The sequence below is a fragment of the Mauremys mutica genome, chromosome 11 (genome assembly GCF_020497125.1).
Source record: "Mauremys mutica isolate MM-2020 ecotype Southern chromosome 11, ASM2049712v1, whole genome shotgun sequence".
In the NCBI taxonomy this organism is placed as follows: domain Eukaryota; kingdom Metazoa; phylum Chordata; order Testudines; family Geoemydidae; genus Mauremys; species Mauremys mutica.
Window position 1 is genome coordinate 84,447,512 of NC_059082.1, and position 18,210 is coordinate 84,465,721.

An 18,210-nucleotide genomic window follows, 5' to 3' on the forward strand; every position below is an offset into this window, starting at 1 on the left:
AATGCAAGTTCTACTGGCGGGGATCAGTTTCACCCATGGGAAATGACATGGGGCAGAAAGGGATCAAACTAATTCTCAGGCTTTAAAAAGCATCACTACTTCTCCCTGGCGGAGACTACTTAAAAGCAGTGATGAAGCAGGCACACGGGGCTTGATGGAGACCCGCAGTGTCCTATCTCCCGCTGCAGCCAGAACCCCCTCAGCAGGGAGAGGGGCTGTTATCGTACAGACAGCAGTTGGTTTCTGAAATTGGAAACTTTATTTCATTCCTTTTTCCATTCACACCCCTGGAAGCCGATTACACACGGTTCTGGTTAGTGCCCTGTTGTGAGCTCAAAATAAGCAATAACAGTGGAAAGTTGTTTAAAGCTTGATGGCCTCTTCCCTCAATGTGCCTGTGCTGGCCTGCAGGAGGTATTGGCCCTATGCCAGAGGCATGGCCAGCTGCCATGGGGGGAGGGGTAGCTCAGGGGTTTGAGCATTGGCCTGCTAAACCCAGGGTTGTGAGTTCAATTCTTGAGGAGGACACTTAGGAATCTGGGGCAAAAATTGGTCCTGCTAGTGAAGGCAGGGGGCTGGACTCAATGACCTTTCAAGGTCCCTTCTAGTTCTAGGAGATTGGTATATCTCCAATTATTACCTTACCTTTGCTGCTCCTTGACATTTAAATTTTGCCCTTTCCTGTGAGATCTCCCCCACCCCCAAAAACTCTGCTCAGGTTTTACTGCAGTGGGGCCTGTAGGTCTGCTGACACGGCGGTGTGAGTGAACAGGGGCCTGGAGCTGCCAAATTGGAGTTTAAAACCAAAACATGGCCCTGGGTGTCAGATCAACAAATCTCTGCCAGGAACAAAGATGGCTTCCCAAAAACTGCCGCTGAACTCACATCCTTTGTGAGTGCCCTGCTGTCTCGTTAACCAGAGCCAAATAGCTCAGCCAGTCCATCCCTCCCTCCCCTGTAGATTCTACGGTAGACATGCGGCCTTGACTGCTGCTAGTAGAGAGACAGGCAAACCCCTCCAAGGGAGATGCTTATACAGCAAACGTTTTTTTTTAAACCAGTTCCCCAAACAGAATAAGTAATACCAATAAAAGGGTTTTTCTAATTGTATATTTGCAGCTACACTAGGGCTTTTGGCCGCATAGCTGTGTCACTTAAAAGGTGTGATTTGTTTCCATGTGTAACAGACAGCCCCTGGTTGTGGGTGGGCAGGATTGAACCGGGGATCTCTGGAGCTTACTGCAGGAGCCTCTACTGCATGAGTTACAAGCCAATTGGCTGTTAGCTAATGCTGTAGAGCAGACTCATCTGATCTCTCTAAGTTGTCTGTCTCAGTGCCACTAGATGGCACAGAACCCCACCCCGAGACGGTGTGTGGGTTACGCATGCTCCTAGCTGATACAGCTTTGCTGCCAGAATTTAAGTGCAGCCCAAGCCTTAGTGAAAACCACTACAGTGGTGCAGCTGGAAAGCAGCCACAAGTGAAGGGCTCTTGCATGCTCTGAAATAGACTCATCTCTGCTATTCCAGTCACGTGCTCCTGTCTCCCCTAACATCCCTCAACACTGGCAGCCAAGTAAGCTTGTCCCTACTGCAGTAGACTATAACAGAGGTAATCCTGGACTCTCCTATGCCTTATTAAAACATGCATTTTCCTAAACCAATAATGGAGCAGAACATACTGATGATCAGTTACCTGGGCCTGCAAACTGTGCTGATAGGTGTGGTCCGCTGCTTGTAGCTGTCTGCGACCATAGTGTCATCCTTACAGCTGCAACAACTGTTGTCTAGCATCTGTAAGTGGAGCAGCTCCTCAGAGTTGCTGAAGCCTGGGTTGTCCAAGGAATTAGCAGAGGCGAGCCAAGACTGAGACCAGTATTGAGCTGACACATCATCAAGGCGACAAAACCGGCGGTAGCTGAAAGAACAAGGCAGGACTGTACTGTACTGTAGCAGTTCCTAAAGCAAGGCTATTGGATTACTGGTACAAGCCAGTCATTTTAGCGCAAGGCCTTAACAGCCGCTCACATAAGGCAGCGTTTCATTATACAGCCTGTGACGAGCTGAGCTGAGCTGCACAGGAGCGCGTGAGAACGCTGCCGCAGGATGTGCTTGGCACTGTTTAAACCCATTAGCTCTGACTCACTGGTGTCTCGTCTTAGGAGAAGGGGCAGCAAAGGGAAGTAAAGGCTTGGCTGCACGTCACTAGAAGTGCCTAGGAAGCGCACTAGCTGTTTCTGACCAAGCCCATACATGGACATGCTTGTTCTGGAATAAGAGTGCCGTGGTCCTGCCCTCTTAAACCCACTTCCACGTTGGTTAAGCACAAGCTGCAGCTACCTGCCAGCCCAGGGGTTCCAGTCTCTGGCACCAGTTTAAAAGGAACAGGAAGGGCTGTCATCTGCCACGAGCAGGTTTTAGGCTGCTGCATGGCCTCCAGTTTGTGAACTGTGCACAGTGCCCTCGGCACACCTGTTAGGCTGCAGCTTGGGGTGGTCAGATGCTTCGCCCACGTCAAGTGGGCACTGCCCAATGTTAATAGCTGTCTCCGTGCAGGCCTCACGTCTAATGTGGCGCTAATGATGGGCCCTAGTTAAAGCCCAAGGAAGTATTGTGAATGACACCCACCATGCACTGTAACAAGTCCACTGCCATTCTAGCCAGAAACCGCTTGGTGGCTGCTAGTGGGTATCTCTGCTTGCTCCCGACAGAGGAAAGTTCTGTAGCTGAAGTTTTCCAAGCCATTGAAGTAAACACGGTTCAGTGAAAGCTGAACTCTGGGGCCCTAACACTGTCTTCAGAACCCTCTGCCCTTTAAACTCCCTTCCCTCTGCTTCCTGCAGCAGTGTGGCCTCGCCATGCACTTTGGCAAGTGTTTTCCCCTCTACTCCAAGTCACACACAGCCTCTAGCCAGGGGTGGGGCATGTTCTGTAAGGACAAATAACATCAGCTGGCAAGCGGCCTGCTGCTGTTGTGGTTTGTCTCCTTGGGAACAAGTCCCCCCTTACTGAAGAAGACCAGGCAGGTCAGTGGAGCACTGAGGCTTGTCACACTACAGAGAGGGCAGCGCTAGCCAACGGGCCTTTGGTCAGTGGTGTACACAACCTGGCTATCGACACAGGCTGGCGCTGCCTTCTGCTGGGCACCAGCAGTGCTGCTGGCTGCGCTGTGAGCGAGACGGGGGTTGGTGATGGTGGCGCACAGCTGCTGCTGTCTGGGCAGCGGGGGCTTTAGCGTGTCTGCCAGCAGCCTGCCTCTTGCTCTTGGGCCATGGGTCCTAGCCCTTTGCACAGGGAGCATGGAGAAGTCATTCCCCTGTTGCCCCACCAACTCCAGCCCTGGCATCTGCCCCCAGCCGCACACCTTCCAGCCCATGTGCTGGCTCAGAGGCCGGGCCCTTGGGTTTACACTGCTGCCCAGGGGCTGGATGGCAGGCGTATAAATGTGCTTACGGGGGGTATCAGTGTCACAGAGAGGGGCTCGGAAGGATACTGCCACTTGGGGAGGGGGAGAGGTGTTGCATACCCCCTGCTGGGCTCCTGCCTGCACAGGCAAGGCTGCTGCAGCCCTGCCCCACTCACCCGCGGTGGCCTGCTCCACTCCCTAGTCACAGGGCGTGAGGCTGGATCTGCCCCCCAGCGTCATCCAGCAGCTGCTGCCCCAGCCAGGGGTGTTAGGGGTGAGCAGGCTGGGCTGCAGCAGCTCAGCCTTCCTCCATATGCTGCCCAGAGCTGGCCGCAGGGATCGATGTAACGGCCAGGGCTGGTTCCACCCATTCAGGGCCCCCTGCCCGGGAACGTCACTTGGAGACATTCTTCACGGCTGCTGCTGTGGGTCCACCCCAGCGCGCTGAGGCCCTGCCGCTCACAGCAGCCCTCCAGCTGCACTAGCCTCCATCCCGCTCACCCCCACCTTGCTTTTCTTTAAAATGTGCCCATCCCCCATCCTGATGCACTCACTGGGCCACTTGCTGGCAGCTTCAGCTAAAAAAAAAATGGCTGCTTTCTTCCTCCCTGGCACCAAACCCCACTCACCCCACATGCTGCCTGGGAAGGGGGCGCTCCAAGCGAGCGTGGCACTATGCCATAGCCGAGCTGCTGCCTTTCAGGCCAAGCTACATCTGCGCCAGAGGTCAGCAGCGCTGGTGCCTCGTCTCCAGCCCCACCTGATGCCAGCTGGTGCAGAGAAGACATCCTGCAGGGCAGTGCTACGGGATGGTGCCCGTAGGAGACGCAGCCGGCATCCCGCCCATGTTTGCAATTGGGAGTAGGAGGTTTTATATCCCTGCCAAAACTTCATGGGGGGTTATTTTATTTTTTATTGCTGAATAGTTTCATTCTCTATCTAACACTCCTTTCATTCCTGCTGTGCTCAGGACCTCAATATCTTGTGGCAGTGAGTTCCACAGGCTCACTCTGCACGGTAGGACAAGTTGTTCCTTTTTCATCAGTTTTGAATTTCCCACTCTTGAGTGTCCCTGAACATCCCAGTGACATTCCTGTACGAGAGACAGGAACTATCAGTCTTTCTTCTGTAAACGTTTGTCATGTCCCTCTAATTCATTTCCTCTCTGAGCTAAACAAGTCCTTTCTCCCCTGCTGGGGAGAGATTCTACAGCCCCAGGGCAGCTGGTAGCCAGGCCCCTCTGCACTCCCCCACCACGGCTCAGCAGCCAGGCGACCCCTGGCAATGGCCAGGGGCTGACAGACAGCATGTTGGCGCGGTGCAGCACAGCCCTCGCACGAGGCCCAGAACAATGGCTCTGCTCAAGGCCCAAATTCCTCCTGAGCCGGATTTCCGCTGGAGCTTCCGCAGCCTCCCGCTCCTGGCCTGTCCCTAGAAGGGAGCCCTGGGGAGATATCGCTCTCCCACCGGCAGGAAACGAGGCTGGCTGCACTCAGCCCCCCCATCACCTCACACTGACCCCTCTGCGCAGCCGAAGCAGGGACCTTGTTCCAGCAAACACCTCAGCCAGACCGGCCATTGGCCTGCCTCAGGGTTCAGCCTCCGCTGAGCTGGGGCAGAGGCAGAGCCCAGGGCTGGGCTCATGGGCCTGTGGGGTGAGACGGAGCTGGCAGGGGCGAGGGGGGGCAGAGTGGGGAGGCACAGTTGGAATAGCGGGGAACCAGGGCAGGCTGGGGAGGGGAAGAGGCAGGGCTGGGATAATGGGGCCTGCGGACGGGGCATTGGCCGAGCTGTGTGTAGGCGGGGGAGAGGCAGGGCTGTGGGTCAGGATCAAGGCACATCGGCAGAGCCACGTGAAAGACACGCGCCCAGGCCCCACTAGGCCGGGCCAGCCTAGTCGGTCAGTGAGCCCCAAGAGGACAAGCAGGTCGTGAAGCCTCTTGCGAGACTCCCCAGCAAGCAGAGCTCAGGGTGCCAGCGCAGGGCTGGGGGATCCCCGCGAGTGGGGGGTGCTCGTGCTCCCCGCTTCCCTCCTCAGCCTGGGAACGGCGACCAGCCCCGCAGAGTGTTTGGGCAGGACCAGCCCCATTTCCCAGGTCACCTCACAAGTGACATGGCGGACAGGGGGTCCAGGAGCTTCCCACACCCTGCCCCAGGCACGGGGGCGAGTCAGCACCCCCCAACCTTCCTGCAACTCCGCAACCAGCTCCCAGCCCAGAGCAGCCACAGCCCAGCAGAACAGCCTCAAAAGCCCCCGCTGGAGCTCCGGGATCGCACCCATTCTCCAGCTGCCCGCAGGGAGCCAGCAGCACAGGCCCAGCCTGGCAGGAGGAACTGCGCGGAGCCTGGCAAAACCTCCGGCACAAACCAGGGTGAACTGGGGCGGGGGGAGGGGAGCATGCCGGGCGGGGGCAGAGGGACTCTGTGTACAAGCTCAGGCCAGGCAGGGCGACAGCCAGCGTGTGGGGCTGAGCCCCCTCCGCACTAGGCAGGCTCCCAACCCCGCAGGAGGGCAAAGGGGGCACCAGCCTCACATGGCCACCACCAACCCGGGGGCCAAAGGGGAGAGGCTCCGGCCCCACCCAGACCTGGGCCCCGCCCGGCCGCGCCTCCTCACCTGCTTTTGGTCTGATCAACCCTGGCCTCCAGGAGCAGCGCCTTGAACCTCCGGACCACCAGGCAGGCGACGGCCACGCCCAGCAGGGCCACGGACAGCAGCACCCCGCAGGCCACGCCCAGCAGGCTCTGCTGGGTCACCTTGTAATCGCAGCGCGGGCCCATGAACCAGTAGTCGCTGCCAGTGGGGCACCTGCAGCACCGCGGGAGACGGTCAGAGGGGCAGGCTCTGCTCCCCAGGTCCCCCTCCTGCCCATTCGCTGCCCCTCGTCATCCCCCCACGTCACAGTGCCCGGCCGCGCCAGGCCCTCGGGGCTCCCCTCCCTGCCAGCGAGGACTCAGTCTGGGACTCTGGGTGCACAGGGCATCGGGAGCTGGGCAGAGAGGGTGGCGCCTGCCCACGGACTCTCACCCCAGCAGTGACCGGCGTCCCCGTTATTCACGCCAGGCTCCTCCACACCGGGAGGAGACCAGACCACAATCGCGTTTCTTCTCCACACACTGCCGTGGGGTGCCCTACCCCAGCCTAGCGCCTGCTGGGCCCTGAGCCGGGGGCTGCCCCCAGCCTGATACTCACTGGCACACGGGCTCGTGGCCGTGGGCGTGCGTGCAGATGCCGTGGTTTTTGCAGTAGTCTCTGTGGCACATGGACGTGCAGCTGGCATTGCCGGCCCCACTGCTGATGCACTCAAAGCCGGCGTGGCACGAGAAGAGCACCGTGCACAGGTCCAGCTGCCTCTCTGCAGACAGGCAGGCAGACAGTCTAGCGAGCTGCAACACCCTGCCCCAACCCCCACCTCCCCAGGGGAGCCAGAGGGCACAGAGCCAGCCCCCTTGGGCTAGGCTTCTCTCTCTGCCACGGGCTCGCCAAGACTCTGGGGAAGCCCTTTTCCTCCACCAGGCCCAGCTGCACACGGGGGCGGGGTGGGGGGCTTTGCCTGGAGCTGCTAGCGAAGTATCAGAGCTAGAGAGCAGCTGCCCCCAGAACGCGAGGGCAGAAACGGCCCCTGCTCATCCCAGCAAGCCCACGACGCTCCCCGCCTGCGCCCGCCGCTCTGCGGAGCCAGCCTGGCTGCATGAGGGGGGCAGCCAGCAGGTCTGGGGCACAACACGCGCTGCCTGCGAGGTCCCCAGGGCAGCTCCCAGAATGAGAAGCCATTCCAGGGCCTGCTGAGCCCACAGGGGCTGGGGTTGTAGCACAGAGCTGAGGGGATGGTGAGGGCCTGCAGGGTGCACGGGGCTGCAGTTGGGGGTGGGGCACACCATGATGGGGCGGGAGGGGAGCACACAGAGCCATGGCAGGAGGGCTGGGGGGAGACACAGAAGCCAGTGAAGCCCCATGCTCGTGCCCAGGCCTTGGCAGCAACTCTCTGCCCTGCTGCCAGGCGCCCTAAGCGACTCACCCAGGACCACGTTCCACAGCACGGGGGCACTGGCGACGTGGAGACCCGAGCGGGTGGCACCCGACAGCACCGTCCGGTTTAAAAGGGCTCCCAAGCCCTGCGCCTGCCCACGCAGCCGCTCCGCAGCGAAGAGGGCATCGTACTCCAGCACCACGCTGCCTTCCCTGGGGAGGAGCCAGAGCCGGGTCAGAGCCGAGCCTCAGGCCCCACCAGTCACTAGCCGCGCGGGGGCGGCAGGGGGGGCTGCACTCCCTCCCGGCTCCCCCTGCGCCTCACCAGCTGCAGGATCAGGGGCTGACCAGGCCGGGGGGCGGCGCGTGCAGGGGACGCCACGAGCTCGGACACTGTCACAACAGTGTGACGGCGCCACAGGACAAGCCAAAGCCTGAGCTGTGCAGGTCCCTCTCCCCACCCGTGCGGGGCTTGTTCCCCGGCCCCCTGCACACGGAGGGGAGCTGGCTGCCGGGCACGCTCCTACCTGATCCTCGTCACTTCCAGGCGCTGGAATCCCGGCACAGCCGCGAAGAGGGGCGCCACCTGCGCGGGGAAACAGGGAGGAGGCGCTTTGTGACGAGAGCATTGGCCCCAGTTGCAGGGGACCCCGGTGCCCGAGCCCACAGCCTCCCCTGGCGAGGGTCACTGGGCAGCGTGCTCCCTGCCCTGCCGCACTACCGCCATTAACCACCAGGTCGGCGCCCGTGTGACAGCCCCGCCCGCCCGCCCCCGACTCACCGTCTCATTGAAACTCTGCACCAGGCTGCGATGCGCATGCGACGCGGGAGTCTGGAAGGCGCCAACGAATTCCATCTCCAGCGCGAGTTCGCAGGGCACGCGGAGAAGGGTCGCTGTGAGACGAGACACCCCGAGCCCAGCCCATCGGGGAAAGGGTTACTGCTCGTGCGCGGCCCACGCCCCGGCCAGCTCTGCACAGGAGCAGTGCCCCGGTTCAGGCTGGCACCAAACACCGAGTTTGGGACAACAGGGAGGGAAGCGGTGGGGAAGCAATGGAGAGTGTGGCGCAGGCGCCTGGGCATGGAGCCATGATGCACAGCGAGTCAGCAGGGCTGTGCCAGGGCTGCAGTCACCCCCCCAGGCCTCGTGGGCACCAAGAGGAGCTGTCCCAGCTGGATCCTGAGGGAGCCCCATGGACAGCTGGAGTGTGGCCTCGGCGTGGCTCAGCACTACTGGGAGCAGACACTCGCGGCCTGCTCTGGGGCCACCTCACACGGCAGAACCACATGCCCACAAGTGGGCACCATGGCAGGATTGCAGAGGGGGCCTGAGCAGCACAGCACGGGGGGCGGGGAGGAGCTCCCGGCAGAGGGGCTGACACGGTGTCAGGGGCACGGGCCTGACCAGCCCGGGGCCCCACACTGACTGTGCCTGGGCCAGAGGAGAACCCGCTTTCCAGTCATCCAGCTTTCCCAGCATGCTGCACCCCTGCCTGCACGCGACCCCCCGTCCCTCTCCCCCGCGGGACATCCCTGCCCAGACAGCAGCGCAAAAATCCAGGGGAGGTGCCTCACTGACCTTTGAGCAGAGGAGGCTGGTCTTCCACAACGAACACGCTCTGTGCTCTGCCACGGGCACCCTTGGTGGTGACAGGGGGGGGCTGCCCATCTGTCACGCCAGCGGGGCCAGGAGTCACTGGCGGCACCGCTGCCCTGAGCTGCGTGCTGGCGAAGGGGACATTCATCCTGGCACTGCTCACGGGATCCATACCAGCTGCACCCCATGCCCTCGAGGTGGCTGCCAGCGGGGGCCAGGGTCTCCTGCTGCCAGCTGGGGACCCAGCGCTCTCAGAGGTTAGTGTCAGCTCTGGGCCGGGGGGCGTAGGGTTGAACAGGGCCCCAGTGCTGCTGCTCGGAAAGCTCTGCCCCGCCCCGCTCGGGGGTGTTGCATCAGTGGCTTGGCTGGAATTCCCCAGTTCAGACCCAGCCTGCGCACCCCAGGCCAGGGGGGCTGTTGCCCGCTGGCCCAGCCTCTCGGTCCCTCCCCTCCAGCTTGCAGAGGCCAATGAGGACGTTGCCACCGTGGCATTAGTGGTCGCCGTGTCCCACGATGGAGACTGGGTGGTGGCCAAGCTGAGCTCTGCGAGTCCCAGGGCAGCAGACCCTGAAACATCCTTCTCTAAGGGGAATGGGGAGCTCAGCCCGGTCCCGCGGGGGTCGGGGGGCTCTGTTGGGCTGAGCACTGTGGATCCTCTCTGCAGAGTGGCTGCCGGTGTATCCGCTCCAGCAGGCTGGCTGGCTGGCGGAGGCTGAAAGCCCAGAGGAGTGGCGGCTCGCACGGTGCCAGGGCCATGGGGCACAGCGTCCCCACTGGAGGCTCCCGGGAACACTCCCTCCTGAGACGTCACTGCCACGACTGGGGCAGGAGCCAGGGAGGGCTGCTTGGCCCCGTGAGTGCGGGAGACAGGAGGCTGGGAGGACGTGCCCACAGACACAGCCGTACCGGGCACGGCTGAGACCGTGCTGCGGGACTCCCCTGTGCCAGGCTCTCGAGGCCTCTCAGCAGGGGTTTCGGGGAGCCAGGCTAGAGTCCAGAAGGCACTCGAGAGCCGCTCCAGGGCTGGGGCTGGTGTCGACAGGCTAGGCTCCGGGGCGCGCTCACTGAGACCCCCGGTCTCCTGGCCAGGAGCTGTGGGGTGAGAGACACCGGCCCCTGTGCTGAGCTGCTCAGCTGGCGCTGGGGGCTGGGCCGAGCCAGGGGATGGGGCAGGTGCTGTGAGGTTGCCCAAAGGCCTCGGGGTCCCCGCGTAGACACTTGGCATCCTGTCTGGGGAAGCCCCGGGGAGTGACTCAGCCCAGGACGCTGCCTGAGGGTCCCCCTCTGTGCGCACGTCACTGGAGGGAGACAAGTCCATGTTTTCTGGGACTCCATCGACACCTCTGTGTCCTGGCGACTTCTCAGAGCCAGCCTCCGCCAGCGTATGGCCCAGGGCATCCTCAGGCCCGGGGCTTCCCAGGGGCACCATGCGAGGGGTGCTGGAATGGAGTCCTGGAGCAGAGCGAGCTGTTGTGGCGAGCGGCTCTGTCAGGCCGCGGTCTGGGGTGCGCACTGGGGTCCCGCCAGTCTCTGTGGCTGGCTGAGCTTTGCCCCCCGGCCGCCAGGTCAGACTCTCCCGGCCGTTGGGCTGCAGAGCAGGTGTCTGGCTGGTTTCCAGAGAGTCGCACGGTGTGGAGGCTGCAGCGCGCATGGCGAGCTCCGTCTGTCCTCGCAGCAGGGTGCCAGAGCCCTCTGTGGGGCTCGGCAGCCTGGCTCCTAGGCCCAGGTCAGTGAAGTCCAACTCCGCAGTAACGGCAGCTTCCCTGTGTGCCGTCCCCAGCGCCCGCTTCCCTCCTCCAAAGTGCTGAGCCCCACTGCCTCCTGCGCTTGCCCTGGGAGCAGGGCTGGCCACGGGCACAGAGGGAGGCAGCAAGGTTACTGGCTTCTGTGCGCCCGCAGCACGGCCCTGGCTGGTCTCCGTCCTGGTTTTACTCAGGGCGAGAGCAGCAGCCGGCGTTTCCATGCTCCACGGCTCCGGGTCCGAGGGCCCTGTCGTGAGCACGCTCTCTCCACTGGGGTACACGGGCTCCGTTACTGCAGAGGTGCTGGAAGGTGCCCGGTCCCGGGCGGCAGAGCCAGGAGACACCGTGGGTGACGCTATATCGGAGCTGCTGCCCCCCAGGGAAGTGGGATCTTTTGCCCTCAGGTTTCCCAGAGGGACTGTCCCAGGGAGAGGCACCGACGTGGGATTTGCTGCCTTGAACTGAGACCTTGCAGAGAACAAGGGGCTGTCGGTCCTTCCAGCAGGCGTCCCCTTTGCTGCAGCAGACGGGCGCGTACGCACTCCCGGGTCGCGGGCTTTGTCCCGGTGCTCAGCCGCTGCTGCAGTGGCCGGTGGCTCCACACGCTCAGTGGTCGCTCCCTCCTGAGCCAGGGGCCTGTTCCTTCTCCTGCCCAGCCACGGCCCTCGGTGCACGGGGGCAGCGTTACTCAGCGCATCTCCGGGGCTCTCGGCAATGCCGGCAGGCCAGGCCGCAGGGCTCTGGTGGGGAGCAAGGCGAGTGCCCGGGGCTGCAGTGCTGGTGCTGCGGAGACGCTCGGCAGCTCCAGATAACACAGCCCCCCTCAGCTTCACCGTGGCCTCTTGTGATGCCACCTGCCCAACACCTTCCCGCAGAGACTCCAGGGCATCCACACCTGCGTGGAGAGAGGCAACGACGGGGAGACAGTTGAGACAGAGCTATGAGCCCAAGGAGTCACCCTGGTCCAGGGGCACCGAAATGCTTTTACTAGCCCAAGGCTTGGAGTCAGGACTCCTGGGTTCTCAGCCTGCCCCGGGCCTGAGAGTGACTCTCTGCGACACCTAGGGCGAGGCAATTCCCCTCTCTGTAAAGTGGGGACTAAGGTCCGGCCCCACGTGATGAGTCGCTGGGGAGGGTTTGCAGAGTGCAGCTGCCACAGGGTGGAAATGTTCCCTACTGCGCTCGGCCACGCGGCCCCTGAGTACAGCGCGGGGCACAGAGCGGGGCAGGCCAGGGGAGGTCTGAGCTGCGAACGCTGAGTCAGGCTATGCCAGTGCTGCGTTCCCCATCTCCCAGTGGGGCTCAGTCCAGAGAGAGCAGGACACAGTGATGCCCCAAGATAGCCCCATATACCCAGGAGGGAGCTGGATCTCACCAGGCCCATACGGCCCTACAGCTCTCTGGGATAAGGGATAGGAACAGGAGAAAACCCCAGCCTCAGCCCAGGGGCCTCTGCACACTCTGCCTGGGCCCCGGGAAGGAGATGAACCCAGCGGAGAGGTGGGAAATGCACATGGAAAGGCCGGGCCAGCCTTTCGGGCTGGCTGACACGACTGGCATGGGGTGAGGCGGGGTGACTGGAGGGAGCATCCAACCCTCTCCTAGGGAGAGCGAGACAATCGCACCCAGCTCCAGGGGAGAGAATCCCTGGGAATCAGAACCCCCCTGGCTCCCTGCGACTTCCCCCCCGCCCCACTGCCTAGCGCCCAGGCAGAGCCTTTACCTGTCCGGCAGCGTTCCCCCGATGAGTTCCCAGGGCAGAGACAGGGCTGTGCCGATCCCACCACGGAGCAGCAAAGGGCCAGCCGTGCGCACCAATCCACAACCACTGGGAGGAGAGAGAGCGGGCACTGCTCATATCATGGCTCCCCTCCCGCCGGAGACAGCGCAGAGAGCTCTGCACCCAGCTACACGCGTAACAGCCTGGGTGTGCCGGAGGCAGGCCAGGTAACACTCACCAGCCCCTCGGAGGCAGTGCTGGCCGACATGCCTCACCTGGTGGCTGCCCAGCCCAGGCCGGTGTCTCGGCCTGCCAGGCTCTGAGGGGCACTCCCCAAGCGGGGCTGGCCAGGATGTTGCCAGCCCATGGGCCATGCCAGCGCTCAAGTGCCTTCCTTTTAATAACCAAACGAGCAGGCCACAATGGGGCCTGGGACACCACAGTGACAAGGGGGACTCACGCACTCACCTCCCCGACCGAGACCCCGACAAGCTACTGTTGTGGAAACACTTACGGGCATGGGACACGGGATGGGCGCTGCCTCCCTGGCTGAGACAGACAAAAACCCAACCCGCGTGTATTGTTCCCACGCTGCAGAGCGCGCTGCAGTATTTGCCACACGGAGAGTGCTGCATAAAGGCCTCGGCTCCCAAGCCTCAAAAACTACTCGACCTGGCCAATTATTAACAAGCCCTCCCCTGCCAAAGCCCAAGTCTCCAAGAGAACAAAGCCAAGCCAAGCAGGGTGTCCCCACCTACCCCCAGCCCAGAGCAGCCGCATTGCTATGGCGATGGGCCTGGGGCGCGTGGTGCGGCTTGGAGGATGATATAAGCACTAGTGATCCTGGCAAGCAGACACGTTCGCTGTGGCCAGGAACAGACTCTGGCCAAGCGCCTCACAGCACCGGAAGGAACAAGGGGCATGACCGAGGAAAGGCCCGAGAGCACCCTGCCTCGTGACCCAGCTCCGCCTCCAGTGGGGGCTGGGGGGCAGCTTTGACTAGGGACTGCAACAGGAATCCAGAGCCAGGCAGCGCTAGCGAGGAGGGAGATGCAACTCCCCACACTGAAATCATGCTGCAGCAAGAGAGACCTGGTTGGCAACAAACTCTGGATAATGCTTAGTGCAGCTGTTCCCAAGCAGGGGGTCGCACCCCAAAACAAGGCTGCTGGGCCATTCAAATGTTTCCATTTTCCTCTCAAGCAATCCAAGCACTTTCAAGTGCCACCCCCTCATCCTGGCCAATGGGAAGCAATTCCCGAATTCGCGCCGCCCCAGCGCCAGCTCATTAGCCTTTGCCAGTAACTTGGGTCACCTGTCTTCTGTTGGGCATAAGCACCTCCTTACACACGGGTGTTGGTCTGGCTTCACTGGCGCACTCCCATGGGAGTAAAACCAGGCACAGGCACTAGTGCTGGCAGGACGGGGCACTGGTTTGTTCCTACCTGCAAGGCTTTCCTAATTCAAGTTCTGCCCGTGGCTGCGACAGATTCCAGCTCAAAGGAGGTGAGGATTGTGCAGTCTGAGCCAAGCATTGGCAGTGAGCACACCATCAGCATTAGATAAATACAGAAGAATATTGTTGTACAGTGACCAAAATAGCCCCCTGGTCTCTCTCTGTTTTCCTAAATTCTTAATTTCTACAAACCCAAGATCCCGCCCCCCAGCTCTCACCCCAGCAGTTCTGGGCATTTCTTTACCCAAAAACCAATTGAGCCATTTTTCAATGTGCAAAAAGTCCTTTTTCTGTCGCTCCTTTGCTTTATACAACCAGTCACTTGGGAATTTAACTCTTTGCAGCATCGGGTTTCACAGAAAGCCATTTCCTGTGAAAGGAAAAGCTGAGGCTTGTTCAAAATCCAGCTGGAACTCACCAAAACTACCACCTGCATTTGCATGAATAAATAAAATAGAAACCTCTGAACCCAAACTCCTGCATTACCTGAATGTAGGTCACATGGTGGGAATAGCATCACTGACACAGAAAACTCCCCCTCTTCACTGAACTCCCATTTATCCAAATAACTCCATGTCCCCCATTTCATTTAGATAACGAGCTCAACGATAACACACACACAAATGATACAATCGCACCATACAAAAGATGGGGCCTAGATCACCTGATGAGTGCAGGCTACTCGCCTATTTGCTCACAGAGCATCACAGGAAGCATGTCTGTGATGGTATTTTGCACAGCCCATGTGCATAGCTCAGGCCAAAGCAGACACACTGATTTATATTTACTGCAATGAAAGTCAGCGTCCGTATTTCCCAAACACACCAAATAAAAGCAGGGACTTTCGGCACAAGTCTGCAACAATTTTTCTCAGAAACAACAGGAATCAGACGCTCTCCCTGGGGACAGATTACAGGAAATTTTCTCTCAGGGCAAATAATCTCTCCCTGGGCATATAACTGCTTTTTGCAGCATTTCTTGCCGTTTCCTCTGAAGCATCTGGTACCGGCCACTGCCAGAAGCAAGACATCATGCTAGGCGGAGTGCTATTATTATTTAGCCTGTGAAAGGACAGAGCTGAACTCTAACATGCAACCCCCAGGCTACAATTTAAAAACAGCAGCAAATGTTCATGGGGAGAAGTCAATCCTTCTCCCCATGAACAGTCTTGCAGACTGCATGCAGCACAGGCATGGGCTTCAGTATAGGTCAGGCTTTGTCTACACAAGAAAGTTGCACCAGTTGAAGTCACACTGGTTTATAAATGGTTTTAGTTAAACCAGTACATATCCCTCTGGGTGTTCCCTTATTGCTGTTTAAGGGTAACTTGTGCTGGTTAGTTTAAACCGAAGCCTAAAAAAAGAGAAACCTGATTTAAACCAAAATAAGTGTCCACATGGCTTTTGGCACTGGTTTACCTAAGTCACACTCAGCTAAACCAGTGCAGCTTTCTCCTGCAGACAGCGGAGTTCTGCATTCACCAACCTCTTGTCCATAATCACAGAGCACCTGCCTCCCCACTAGCACCACACCCCCGCAGTGACATTCACTCTTGCCACTAACCCTGTCTTACACCCCTGCTGTAGCCTGTTTGCTCCTCAGGGCAGGGACGGGCATCGCGGTGCCTTGCACATGCTCAGCCTGTGTGGAGTAGAAAGGTCAGGCCAAGTGGAAACGGCTCCAGAGTCTCTGCATGGTTCTTACCCCAGTAAGTGAAAGTGAGACTGGAATCCAGGCTCCCTCTGATCACGGTTCTGCCTTGTCCCTTCAGAAGAAAGCTGTGGGCAATGTCCACGGGCCCCTCCCTGCCGGCCCCTTCCCCTGGGCTACCTTCAAAGCGCACACTGAGGTTGGGATGAGCAGCAGCCTCCAGGGCTTTGATTTCCACGTGTACTTCCTCAGAGGGCAGCGCTGCTATCACCCAGGTGCAGGTTCTGGTGGGTGCTAGAGGGCCCTTGACTGCTGGTAAGTGGATGGTCCCATTAGCTGCACTGATCACGTCTATGATGCCTCCACAGCTCTCACGTTCCTCCAAAGAGCCAGCACCCCCTAGATGTGGAAATCAAGTCTTGGTCAAAGGCTTCTGGCTCCCGGGGGGCACCACCCATGGGTGCCAGCCGCCTTCTCGCTGCGGGAGCATCCCCCGGACCAGGCTGCCGGGCATCACCCATGGGTGCCAGCCGCCTCCTCGCTGCGGGAGCATCATGTGAACCAGGCTGCCGGGCATCACCCATGGGTGCCAGCCGCCTCCTCGCTGCGGGAGCATCCCCCGGACCAGGCTGCCGGGCATCACCCATGGGTGCCAGCCGCCCCCTCGCTGCGGGAGCATCCCCCGGACCAAGCCGCCCCTGAGAGGCGGGGGCCGGGCCGGGCCCCGCGCTGAACCCCCCGCCGCCCTGCGAGTCCCACGCCCCGGGCCGAGCAGCAGCCTGGCCGCGGAGGCGAGCGGCGGTCCCCGGGGCCGGCCCGGCTCTTACCCGCCGCGCCCAGCAGGGCCAGGAGCGGGAGGAGGCTGCCCATGCTGCCCGCGGGCGGAGCGCTCGGCGCCGGCTGCCGGAGCGCGGAGGCGGCCGCTGCCTGGAGCCAGCGGCAGGAAACCCCCCGCCCTGGCCCCCGCCGCGGCGGCACCGGGCAGGGAACCGCGGACAGAGCGCAGCGCACCCCGCCCCAATGCACCCCAAACCCCGCCCCAGGCCCCGCCCCAATGCACCCCAAACCCCGCCCCCAAACCCGCCCCAATGCACCCCAAACCCCGCCCGAGGCCACGCCCCCAAACCCCGCCCCAATGCACCCCATAACCCGCCCCAATGCACCTCAAACCCCGCCCGAGGCCACGCCCCCAAACCCCGCCCCAATGCACCCCAAACCCCGCCCCAATGCACCCCCAAACCCCGCCCGAGGCCACGCCCCAATGCACCCCCAACCCCGCCCCAATGCACCCCAAACCTCGCCTCAGGCCCCGCCCCCAAACCCCGCCCCAATGCACCCCAAACCTCACCCCAATGCACCCCAAACCCACACTGCCCCGCCCCTCCACAACCCCCCCAAACTCCCATCCATAAACAACCCCACCCCAATGCACCTCTAAGCCCCCCATCCACAATCCCCTCAAATGCCCCCGCACTGCCCCAGAATGACTCTCTCACCACACACACCACAACCCACACATTCTACAGAACTCGTACAGTGCCAGCCACAAACAGGCAAAGCCACACAACGCGCTAGGCAGAGAGCCACTGCACATTAGACAGACACTCCACAACCCACAAAAATACAACCTAAGCGAACCACACCCCATCCCATAAAAACCAGGCTTTTGCACTGTGCAAAAACACACAAACACATGCACAGCATACACGTTTCGCAAACATGCCCCCCCCCCCCGAAATCACACCGTGTGGGTCAAGGTCTCTGCCACCCCAGAGGCCAAAGAGGAAAGTCTGGGCTGCCCTGTAGAAACCCCTAGATACAAAACCCTGTTAGATGCAAAGAGCAGACTCCAAATGCAGGTTAAGATGCATAGAAATGGCAAATGGAGCCATTTGAAAATCATACATCAGGCCCCCACAATCATGCTTATAAATGTAAGTGTGGAGATCTTCATTTGCGGCTTTAGGGTGTATTCAGGTCACCTTTTTCAAGATGTTCTTTACAATGCAAAGGACTAGAAACCTACCTGTTTAAAAATGAGATAGTCACTTGATTCTGGGAGCTGGGCTTCAGGGCAGCACAGTGTGCACAGCAGAAACCCCCTCCAGCGCAACACAAGGCCCACACTAGCAATGTAGTATCTTGGTGGGGCGCTTAGCATTCACCTCCTCAGGTTCTGCTACAGCAAAGGCCTCTCCCTACAGAACTCATTCCAACAGGAACAGACATTAGGTTTTGCAAACCATGGAGCAGCTCAGGGGCTTGACAGTGGGCTGTGAACTCTTGCACCTACAGGGGTTGCCAATCCAAACGTGGACCAGGTTCCAGGAGACTGAATATTGTTACCATCTGCTGGCTGTTCAGTGGGGATCTCAGCGCAGCACCAAGTGTGCACATCACAATTAGCACCCAGGTCCTGCTGGCAGGCTCAGCTGTGAAGGTGGTAGACGTTTCATGCCACTGGCAGGGTAGGCATTGTCTCTATTCAGAATTGCACTGGTTCAACTCTAAATCTGTTTAAAATCCAATTTTATTAAACTGGTGCAAAACCCTGTGTGGGCACTGAGTTAAATTGCTATAAACCACAGTTTAAATCAAATGTAAAGTGTCCACACAAGGTTTTGTTTCAGTTTAATTCAATCAGCTTAAAATCACCCCTTTAGTTAAGG

General features: G+C 60.2%; 1 protein-coding gene across 3 annotated transcripts in view; it reads right to left on the reverse strand.

Moving 5' to 3' along the window:
- Positions 1-16,451, reverse strand: part of LOC123343547 (nascent polypeptide-associated complex subunit alpha, muscle-specific form-like) — a 17,849-nt gene extending 1,398 nt beyond the window's left edge. The window contains exons 1-10 of one of the 3 annotated variants that reach the window (XM_044978675.1): positions 16,369-16,451; positions 15,596-15,940; positions 12,439-12,543; positions 8,956-11,610; positions 8,158-8,270; positions 7,904-7,962; positions 7,426-7,589; positions 6,600-6,762; positions 6,024-6,215; positions 1,697-1,918 (exon numbers count right to left, since the gene is read on the reverse strand). In XM_044978675.1, coding sequence (XP_044834610.1) covers positions 1,697-1,918; positions 6,024-6,215; positions 6,600-6,762; positions 7,426-7,589; positions 7,904-7,962; positions 8,158-8,270; positions 8,956-11,610; positions 12,439-12,543; positions 15,596-15,940; positions 16,369-16,411 — 4,061 coding nt within the window. In that variant the 5' untranslated portion in view covers positions 16,412-16,451. Of the gene's footprint in view, positions 1-1,696; positions 1,919-6,023; positions 6,216-6,599; positions 6,763-7,425; positions 7,590-7,903; positions 7,963-8,157; positions 8,271-8,955; positions 11,611-12,438; positions 12,544-13,193; positions 13,331-15,595; positions 15,941-16,368 lie in introns of those variants that run through there. The other 2 variants (XM_044978676.1, XM_044978677.1) reach the window with 2 other exon arrangements.
- Between the last annotated feature and the right edge of the window lie 1,759 nt (positions 16,452-18,210).